Here is an 11,715-nt window from a genome sequence, read left to right on the forward strand (position 1 = left end):
ATACACAGATTATTTAACTGCTGTACTAATGTGATGAGATACATTTACCAATAACAGCATAATCACTTCCATAATTATCAATTAGAATGTGGTAATTTTATGTTTTTATGTGTTATATGTTATATAGGTTTAGTGACGCTGACTTGTGGCTTCGCAGGGTGATTCCCTTTAACAACAAGAGCATGCACACAGTTTGTTTTAGGCCACCATGAATAGCTCACATTGTAAATCACAATGAGCCAGTATATGATACTGTAGCTTCCACTCGCTGTGACAGGATGGCTCGTAGGAGGTCATTACACTCTGCTTCATTGGGTTCCAGTTCAGATTAAGGGACAACACATGGAAAGACAGAAACTGGGAACAAATGTTTGAAAAATATTTACTGTTAGAAAACATTCAGTGAACAATATCGATTTTTCTGTTTGGCAAACTTCAAATCTGAGTCTCCAAAAGCCAGTCAGACAATAGAGTTGGTATAAACAGAGAGAGGAGATGATGCTTTTTTTAGACAGAAGAAGGGAAATATTTAGATTCACTTAAAAGGATAATTCTCTTTTTTTTAGCACTTTCCACTTTCGCGTTCTTGCCATTAAGCTATAATTAGCTTTAATTTCACTTAAATTGATTATAAATCTACACATTGCACCTTATTTAACAGTTGTATGTATTTTAACAGAGCAAGAGGTGGACCACACGTTTGAAGAGCTGCTGGTCTTTATAACTGGGGCTGACTTACTTCCACCACTGGGGTTCCCACTGTCCTGCAACATAGACTTTTACGATCAGGAGTCAGGGATGCGGCACATCCCATACGCATCAACGTGTAGCTTATCCCTGTATCTCCCAAGAGGTGTTGCAGATGAAGATCAATTTAAAAATCTTATGAACGATGCATTAAAAGGATCCCTGGGATTTGGAAAGGTGTAGTTGCATACATGAACTGATGCTGGGAAGCTGTGGTTAAAACCTGTGGGCTTTTGGGATGAAGTTGTTATTGTAAGTGTTCTTAAAGGGGATTGTTCCTGGCACCGGGGCTTCTTAAAGATTTTACATTTTAAAAGTGTTTTTACAAATGACTGTTGATTGTGTATATAGTTATATTTATAGTCCAGTTAAGACAACTGGGGTATGCATGCATCAAGCCATGCAAAATAAGTGGTGTTCAGAAAGTTTCCGGTATTGGAAGAAAAATGTATGCGCCCTTACTCCCAGCAAATGGGCGATAGAAAACCGATCGGTGCCTATGCCATTCCCAGTATGCGCTGGCATGACGTCGGGGCAGCATGAGTACGAGCAATTTTCTTTCTTTCTTTTTTTTTACCGTGATGCCGCACCCCACCACGATGCCCCCCTGGCAACCGCCTGTGTCGCCCGTATCAAAAACCTACAGAAGCGTTCGAGTCTTTAAGTTGCAAAATTGAACTGTGTGTATTTACTAAATCCTGAGAGTAGTTTTTAATGGCCGACGTGGGCTTTGTGTGATACAAACTGTATCTGGCCTTAAGTGCCCTGTTTTGAGCACTCACAGTTCTATTAAAAATTCAGTAGCATTACAATTTAAGAAGTTCAGAAAGCACTGACTGTCTCTATGATATTGCAAAGGCTTCACTTAAGAGGCCACAACAGTCAGCGTGTGTTATGTACCACTGGCTGGCTATTAACCAAAGAAAGGAGGATAGGAAGACAGCTGTAGTTCTGCTGCTGGGAGCCAGGTAACCACTGCTGGGACACTGGCGTGTTGTATTAGTGATCAAACTATAAAAACAACCCTAAACACAAAATTAAAGAAACATACAAACAGATTATGTTACAGCAAAAAGTGAGTGAACTCCCAGTTTACCGATTAAGCCAGAGGCAGCCACCACAGCACTAAAAACTAAGAAATGAAAAACTGCTACTAAGTGAATCTCAATTATTTTAAATAGCTCAACAAACAATACTGCAAATGAAAGTCCTAGAATAAACAGCAGTCAGTGCTGCGTCTGAAAACAAACAAAATTCTCTAACACATAAATATTCATTTTCTGCCTATAATAAAAATTATGACACCTACATATTACTAAATGAAAATACACCAGTAAAACACAATAAAATACATCACAGCAGCTCATCAGGTAAAAGTGTAAATTAGCCCTAGAAGAACAGAACATAGAAGAAATTAAGCACAGTGCAGGACAATAGCAGGAAGCATTCACCGCACCTGGCTACAATCACCGATTTAATCTTTGGTATCCTTCTTGTGATTGGCTGTTCATCTGCATCAGTTGTATCAGTTATTTTTGTGTAATTTTGCATATATTTTCATGGCTGGATTGGTTTAAAAACCAAAAATGCAATGCCTCAGTAACAAAAGCCATGAACACAACACAAGGGCTAATAGTGTGTGTCACACATGGTACAAAAACAGGAAACATAACCCTCTTCCTGTGTGTTGTGGTTGGCTCAAGATGGTATCTGTGAAATCTGTTTTAAGCCAGCTACTGTGTGCCAACGCTTGAAATGAAATTTAACCAAACCAGCAACAAAAGTATTTTTTATAATGAAAAAGTTTTATTTTCAGAAAAGACTGTTTTATTGATGACATATTTTCTCTGACTTTATTGTTGAAAAAATAATTTTGATTATCTAGCTAGAAATAAGTTCAGTCACTAAAACCTGTTTACTATAATTTATTTAGTGAAAGTCAGTGCTACATGATCCGGGCTGTGGGAGGTAGAGGTCCTCCCCCTGGTAGATTTTACATAATAAAAGTGGTGAAAGTTTCAGAGTAGCATATCATTATTCACAGTACAGTTATGTTATGTTACTTGGCTTTTAAAATCAGCTTCTATTACCATTTGACAAAAGGAGTGGCAACTTAAATAGTTATTAATAACTATTAAGGACACGTTTGACCTCAGCCAGGCCCAACTCAGGCCTGTACCATGAAGCAAGTTCGTAAAACTTACCCATTTACTGATATTCATGTTAAGCTGTCACATGACAGCTGGTTTATTAAATTAATAAGTCAGCTAAGGGTTTTCCAGTCAAGCTAAGAAGTCATATGAATACTAGCTCAATAAAAATCATCTGAAAGACCTGAACATAACTGAACTTTATTTGATGTATTAAGTAATAAATTATTTGCAGTTTGCACTCTGAAGCTACACAATGAAACTACTAAATAAAGTGAAGAAAGGAAGTGGTCTAGACATATGCAGTAACAGAGATGAAGGCACACGAAACGCAGTCTGAAAGGCAGATTGACAAAAGAGCACTGAGATTTAAAATGCATTGGCTCATAGACGTAAGGCAAGACTGTTACTGGGCCAGTTTTCTGAAAACAGAATTTTGATGGTGTGGAAAAACAGAAGTAGAACGGTCTAACAGCCCAAACACTCAGGAATGCAGATAGAAATGGTTATGCATGAGCTCAGATGTTAGTCAGTTACCACCAAACTAGATAAAGTAACAGTGTGAACATGGACGGCTACGGGCCTCCACCAGAGCTTCCTCAGCAAATTGCTACCTTATTGTGGTGGAGGGCTTTGTGAGTCCGAGGGATCCCAGGGCTATGTTTTCCGGGAGCTTCTGCCCCCTGGTAGTGTCTCCCATGGCAAATTGGTTCAGGGTGAGGGACCAGACAAAGAGCGATTCAGAAGACCCTTATGAGCAATGTTCGCTCTAAGCTGCACGCTGTGTTGCGTACAAAAAAAGAAAATCTAACCAGAATTGAAATTAAGATTAAAACTTTAACAATTCTGTTTTGCAGTGTTAGTCAGTCAGTGACTGGCTGCTCCCATATGGGATCAGAACGATGCCACCTTATCCCATAGTCCAGCCAATAATGCGATTCACATTCATATATACCCAGCTAATCAACGTCGTTGACAGGCTATGACAGCGTCCTTATGTGCCGACACCAGTGTTTTAGCTAGTAAAGCGGCGTGGCTGATGTGGAGTGAAGCCACGTTAATGACAACATGTACAACCATTGGAGATGTGAGCAGGACAGACGGAACAATTGACGGAAAAAGTGTGGACTTTATACCAGTTTTTAATTTGTGTTAATCGGCCACGTAAAACCAGAGTTATGATAAAAATATCTGCAATGTTTGGTTTTCTTCCTGAATACTGTCGTTGTTTATATTTACTGCAGGAAGAAACGGTAAAAATGGCGTTTTGTAAGGAAAACGCTCGAAAGAACTCTCCGCCTGTGAGCAAAAACAAAACATCCCCCGCCCTTTCCTATTCTTCGAAAAATGTACCATGTCGACCAATCAAAACATGATATGGCAACATGGCATTTAGTTGTTTAAGTTTAAGTTTAAGTTTTAGGAGTGACGGCGGTGTTTTGAGATGTGAGAGATTTGCGACATTTAGCGCAAATCTTGTGTAGTTAGTGTGTAGTTAGTGTGTAGTGTAGTCAATAGTTTTGTTGTGTGTGTCAGAACAATGAGGTGACTGCTGAATGTTACAGGAGTGATACATCTCCTGTTGTCAGGCCTGCAGATATCCGGCTGTAGTTCTGCTTTATCTAATAGTCGACAGAAGTTGTGTTTTTTGGAGTGGCACAAATAATTTGTGTGGCATCAGATTTGATGCAGAACAGCTGATTGTTCTTTAAATAGTTTGAAATGTTTATTTAAAAAGTGCCTTGGCTGCATTTTTAGGTAAAGAGCTGCAAAAAACTTTTTTGAAGAAGTAACTATATAATTAATTGCCCAACATTGGTCATTATTTACTGTATTTTACAGACAGAGTTACAGGACTCTCTCCCAGACCACAGACTCATACTCATAATACAAGTCAGAGCAAAAAGAAAGAAAGAAAGAAAGAAAGAAAGAAAAGAAAATAATAAAGTTGTGTGTAAACAACCACGGCAGACCCAGTGGCATTTTAATCATTCTTTATTAATACTTAACGGTTGCTGTCCACAATACACACAGAGCTGCAGCTCTCCCGCTGCCAGCTCAACGTACCCACCACAACAACCACACGCAGGACCCACTACAGTATTTAAGTAGGCGGGGCATGATTGCGGATGCCATGCAGGTATTCCATGAAAGGAATACTTCCAGGACTGCCTAAATCCCACTGAGGAAGCAGAGTCTGGGGACAAAGGAAATGACCTACCAGTCTCTGGGGGTGAGGTCACTGATGCAGTTAAACAACTTCTTGGTGGCAGAGCCCCTGGGTTGGATGAGGTCTGTCCTGAGTTCCTGAAGGCTCTGGATGTTATAGGACTGTCCTGGTTGACACGCATCTACAATGTTGCGTGGAGATCAGGGGTAGTACCTCTGGACTGGCAGACCGGGGTGGTGGTCCCCATTTTCAAGAAGGGGGACCGCAGGGTGTGTTCCAACTACAGGGGGATCACACTCCTCAGCCTCCCTGGGAAAGTTCGTCCATTAGTCGAACCTGGACTGGAGGAACATGTGGTTTTCCTCCTGGTCGTGGAACACTGGATCAGGTCTTTATCCTCTCGAGGATACTTGAAGGGGCATGGGAGTTTGTCCAACCAGTCCACATGTCTTTGTGTTTTGTCGACTGTGTCCCTCAGGGTGTATTGTGGGAGGTGCTGTGGGAGTGTGGGGTGTTTGGCCAATTGCTACAGGCCAACAGTTGCAAGAGCTTGGTCCGCATAGCTGGCAATAACTTGGACTCATTCCCGGTGCGTGATGGGCTCCGCCAGGGCTGCCCTTTGTCACTGATGCTGTTCATAATCTTTATGGACAGAATTTCTAGGTGCAGCCAAGTGTTTAAAGGCTTTCACTTGGGTGGTCTGAGAATTTCATTTCTGCTTTTTGCAGATGATGTGGTTCTGTGGGCATCATCGGGTGATGCCTTCCAGCTCGCAGCTGAGTGTGAATGAGGATCAGCACCTCCAAATCAGAGGCCATGATTCTCAGCCGGAAAGAGAACCTTGAGAACCTTTTCCGGCTCAGAGACGAGTTCCTGCCCCAAGTGGAGATGTTTAAGTATCTTGGGGTCTTGTTCACAAGTGATGGGAGAAGGGAGCCGGAGATCGACAGATGGATTGGTGCTGCAACTGCAGTGATGCGGACGCTTTACCGGTCCGTCATGGTGAAGAGAGAGCTGAGCGGTTATGAGCTGTGAGTAGTGACCGAAAGAGCAAGATCGCGCATACAAGCGGTGGAAATGGGCTTACCCTGAAGGGTGCCTGGACTCAAAAGGAGTCAGTTGAGATGGTTTGGGCATCTGACAAGGATGTCTCCTGGGTGCCTCCTGGGTGAGGTGTTCCAGGTATGTCCCACTGGGAGGAGGCCCGGTGACATGCTGGAGAGATTATATCTCTCGGCTGGCATGGGAACGCCTTGGTGTTCCCCCGGACAAGCTGGAGGAGGTGGCTGAGGAGAGGGAGGTCTGGGCTTCTCTGCTTAGGCTGCTGCCCCTGCAACCCGGCCGCGGATAAGCTGAAGAAGATGGATGGATGGATGGATGGATGGATGGTGTGAACATGGTAAGAAATGGACTGGTAATTAGAGTAAGCAGTCGAAAATGATATGAGAGTAAAGAAAAAATGGCAGGAAGTGAATTCATGCAAAGTTGAAAACTTTGTGGAAGAATGAATTATAATGTGAATTTCATTTTAAAAAGCATGTATACCATGTGCTCTGAACTAACGAGTAGAGAGACCATCCAGCTTATCATCAGTGCTCAGTTACAAAATCCTGCATCTCTGATTGTGTCAGAGTTTGTGAGTGCCTATGAAACTGGCAGATCTGACATTCATTTTGCACATGTTGTATCTCTGTAACCATCAGTGCTCTAACCTATATACGAACAGATTTTAGGACAACATGTGCTTCCATTTTCATATCTTTTTTTCAGAAGTGACAAAGTCTCAAGGACATTAAACCACAAGCGAAAGTCTGAAGTATGATTTTAGAAGGTCACAAAACACCGAAGATCAGAATTTCCTAAAGAAACCCACCTGAGGGATTAATAAAGTCCTATCTAATCTAACCTAATTTAATCTAATCTAATCTAATCTAATATCTTTTTCTCAGTTACTACATTTTTACATGCATTTTTAGGCTTCTTTGATTTAAAAACAAAAGCCACAGTAGGTCCACCAGACCTACAAACATTTGCTGTAACAAAAAACATGGACACTACTAACAGAAAATATGATAATTTGCATGAAATACAGGAAACATATGTCTTCTTGTGCTGTTGTGGTTGCCCCTTTTTCTCGGTAACACCATCTCCAAGCCATACATCACAGCAGGTCTCACTGCCATCTTGTAAACTTTCACTTGTTCTGCCACAAATCACCCCTGGCAGTCATCTCCACTCACTCCACCCTGCTTGCATTCTTTTTCTTCTTCACCTCTCTTGTTCATGTTTGCTTGACATTTTTTGTTTCAACACTGAATAAAAAAGTTGGTTTGAGTTGCCATCTCTTTACAGTAGACTCCACAGGCTGTGGTGACTAAATTGTGTTAACCACACGTTTTAACATCTCATGACATAAATAACATAAATTCACTTTGTATCTGTAACACTCTACGTTTCAAACTGTGGAGATTTTTCGTTGTTAGTCATAATGCAGTTGAAAAAATAAACTGATAAAAAAACAGAAATGTTATAAAGCCTGGATTATAGTAACTAACGGAATCTAAGCCCAAATTACTGTATTTAAATGAGTGTTAGTACCTAACAGTACCTAATACTCCGTATTTGTTGTGCTGATAGAATTCATCATTCCAACTCATTCATCAAAAAACCTGTCGTGCCACACAACCTCATCATAGTATAAAGTGTTTGGGAAAAGTTTGAAATTCGCTGACACCACATTGGAAACGGTTTTGAACAGAGTGCTGTTTAAACTCCTTCTCATGACGTCACGTTGCGTTTGCATCCTGCCACCTGTAGGAGCAGCACTCGTGGTTCTTATGTGAGGGTGGGAGCAGAGAGCTCATATCTTCACTTTGACTGGAGGACTTGCTCACTTCACAGCTGCTATAGGACTGAGATATTAAGCTGAATTTCAAAGAGACTGTGATACTTGGTGTGAAAAGCAGGAAATATTTCTTTTTGTCTTGTGTCTGTAATTTTACAGGTCAGAAGCTGCAGCCTCAGCAGGCACCAAACTGCTCAAGATGTGGAAAAAACTCCTGCAATATGTCCGTAGTGGAAAAATCGGCACCACTGGCACAGGCTTTGGGATTTTCTTCGCATTTATGTATCTGCAAGCCAAGATGTGCGCTTGCTCAGGCCACACTTTTGATTGCAATGAAATGGTGGTCGTGCCTGTTTTTTTAGTATTTTTCCTGGTGCTCCTGATAGACCAGACATTTCGGAGCACAGCGGAGCATCCATCCACGTTTTTATGCCTTGTACTCAAGCGCGTTATCAGAGCATTTCTAATCAGTCTGCTGTGGATTGTAGCTGTATTGCTTTTCACAGACTGGTATAGTTGCTGTACCACTGATGAAAAAAAGAGGAAGCTGTTCTGCGAACCTGAGGGTCTCACGGCTGATGAAACAGCTCAAATAACTGAGCTGCAAATGAAGTCAAAGGTGAGGATGTGCATATGTACACAGTCAATATGTAATGTTATTGTACTGTTGTTATTTTTTTAATTTATGAAAGTATAATAAATACACAGACACATTAATGCTGTTATGTTTTGCATGTTTGTTGCTTCTTTTTCAGCTTGCTGCTTACTCTCTGCTCCTCAGCATGACTGTTGTCGCTTTCTTCATGACTTGGAGTGGGTGGAGAAAATGGTTTGAAGAAAAATACAGTTGGTGCAACAAGAAAACTTTTTACTACAAACTGATTTTGGAAGAAGAGAAAAAAGTTCTGGAGGAGCTTTTGAGGAAAGAAGCAAATGAAACTCTGACTAAAGAAATCACGAGCAACATAAAAAGGAAAGACTGGGACGGCTGTTTAAATGTTGCTCAACAAATGATCAGTAAAGCAAAACATCAAAAACCAGAAGCAACCAACCAGCAGATCAACTGGATCAGTGAGGGGAGCTCCAGCAGAGGGGGGCAGCATCATCAAGCAGCAGCACATCAGCAGGTAAAGTGATGTGTTATTTACGTACCAGATGTTACAGCTGCCAGACTCAGTCAGGGGCGTCAGACTCAATCACTGAGGGAGCACATTTTTTTATTCATTCATAAAATTATTTTGCAGGCACAAAAGTATGAACTTCAAGCACTGTCACGAGGTAAATACACCCACAATCCTTATTTCACCTTACAGCTTTCTTGACATCACTAACTTCCCTTTTACTGTGATAATTCAAAAAACCGGACACTTCATTATGTTTCTTCAGTGATGTGAAGACGGTGATCTGCACATTTGCCCCCCGAGGTCTCTGCTGTACCTGTCTTCACTAAAACTGTTGCATATCAAGTGCTTATTTTTTGCTGGTTTTAGATTTACAAAACAATCATAATGACACAACAGAAAGTAAATTTCTAAACTGAGTCAAAAGCTGTGATTCAGCTTAGACATGAACGTTAAACTGATCTGTTATTAGAAATTTATAGTTTATTCAATAAAAGCAATAAGTGGTGAACCAGCGTATTTATCATCATATTTGAATTAATGAAGGATGAACTCATTTTAATGTTACACTTTTTAATAATTAGAGTTCAATTTAACCACTTTATAGTGTTTTTGTATTGTGGAAAGAAGTCAGAGAACCGAGGTATTCTGGAGTTGTCCAAACAGACAAACTCCACACAGAAAGGCCGCAGCCACGTTTGAATCTTGCTCCTGTGAGGTGACAGTGCTAACTACTGCGACGCCCTGCCAGCATGTCTCAGATCTCCAGTCCATGTCAAGGCACCTTCTGCTCCCTGTCCCCTTGAACTTTGTGGATGTAGAGTTTCACAGTTTCATGATTCCGTAAAATTAGTAAAATGTATTTTCCTTTATTTGACCCAAACTCAGTATCTCAGTAGCTACAGGTAAAATTTGACTGGCACAGCCTCAATGTAAAAAACAAATAAAAGTATAAAAGTTTTAAATAATTTATTGTTTATGTATTTTGGGTCACTTCAAGTAATCAAATTTCAAGTTAAAAAAAATGAAATTTAGGGTGTTTGCTGCTGTTAAATGTCAAAGTGGGTCAAATTCAACCTGAATAGTATATATGGGTTAAACTTCTGTGTATGAAGCTTTAGACACATAACAAACTGATGAGTCATGTGTTGGATGGATCTGTGACGATGTGAATATCTGAGTGAAAACGAGCCCTAAATTACTTTAAAAATCTAAAATGGGATTAGATGTAGTCTAAAGGGAATTTTTAAATGCAGACTGTCTGTGTCCTGAACATTTCAAGTAGGAACTTGTTCACAGAAAGACATTCAGTCATTTAAATTATTTTAAACAACAATTTTAATGCTGCAGTTTTTAAAAATTTGGGCTGTACCTTAATATCTTTCACTGAAAATCACCTAAATGGTCACTCACAGGCCAATTGCATAGCAAGAACATGAATAACAATCATTAATTCAGACTAAATCACGCTCAGATGCAGTTCTGATTCTGGTCATTCTGGTCTTTTCCTATCCAGATCAGATTTTAGATCTGCTCACGGTGCTTGTTAAATAAAGCTTTTAATCTCCTATTGCTGTTTTTTTCAATTAAACATCACCATCTGTTCAATTCCCCAGTGAACAAAGTCAGAACTCTGTGTTTGTTGCACACACTGCCTGGAATAGGGCCTAGAAGTAAGAACAGGCTATAAGTACAATTTTGTCCCAGTAAACACTAACGATTCCTCGGGTTGTGTGTGTATTGTGTTTTATTTGAATTGTTTTAATTTTTCAAGTCTGGTTTAATTTGATTCAGTTAAGACCGAAGTTTAGTTTTCAGTCTAGTTCTTACTGTAATAACTTTGTTCTTTACAGACACAATTTGTTTTCTGACAAAAATGTTTTTTCTGTCCGATAGAGATCAGAGACAGCGAACCATTATTTAATGAAACCTCTTGAAAGAGGATTAAGAGAGGCAGCTAAAGAATCAATGCAAGTGACCACAAGAAATCATGCCCATCCAGCAGTCCAGTTTCTGAAGCTTACCTGGGTTCAGGTGTTGGGTGCAGCAGTCTAAGCAGAGACACCCAGACCTCCTTTTCCTTTGCAACTTCCTGCACCAGAGGCCCAGTCTCTCTTTATACAGTCTTTGTCAGACTATGTAAAGCGTCCATTCTGTGTTGTTGCTGTTTGTAATGATAAATCTAAAGAATTTTTTTTATTATGCTTTATTGTGTCCGTTGCCTATTGACAATTCAGCTTTCACATTAATAAATATGCAAACTGAGTGCTGTAAATACAAAATATTCATCAAAATAAATTCTTCTGCAAAAAAAAGTCATACCATTTGATATTTTGTTGGTCCACCTTAAGCTCTGATAATAGCACATTGTTGCCGTGACATTGTTTTGATAGCTAATGTGGTGTCATTTTACGCAAAGATCTTGTCTTCGTGATGGCAAAATTGGACTGCTACATGATTTTTGGGGGGCCACATAGTTTTCAGTTTTATTTGTCATATGCAAGTTAGCACAGGGTCAACATTGCAATGAAATGTGTTTGACGAGCAGCAGTCACTCAGCAGCATGATACAGTAGGAGAAAATATAATAAAAGAAAAGAAAATAATAAAGAAAATAGAAAAATAGTAAGGAGAAAAATATTAGAGAGACATGGTAAAAGAGAAAAGATGACTAAATATATAT

The 11,715-nt window shown here is 40.0% G+C and overlaps 1 protein-coding gene across 1 annotated transcript; it reads left to right on the top strand.

The window, feature by feature from the left end:
- Positions 1-8,111: 8,111 nt before the first annotated feature.
- LOC146611414 (uncharacterized) lies at positions 8,112-10,970 on the top strand. The gene is made up of 4 exons (XM_085345424.1): positions 8,112-8,531; positions 8,668-9,039; positions 9,157-9,190; positions 10,930-10,970. Exons 1-4 carry the CDS (start codon positions 8,112-8,114, stop codon positions 10,968-10,970), a joined length of 867 nt encoding a protein of 288 aa, XP_085201550.1.
- Positions 10,971-11,715: the final 745 nt, after the last annotated feature.

The sequence above is a fragment of the Diplotaxodon limnothrissa genome, linkage group LG20, assembly GCF_057381915.1.
Source record: "Diplotaxodon limnothrissa isolate DT_005_m linkage group LG20, D_limnothrissa_male_GT1.1, whole genome shotgun sequence".
NCBI lineage: Eukaryota > Metazoa > Chordata > Actinopteri > Cichliformes > Cichlidae > Diplotaxodon > Diplotaxodon limnothrissa.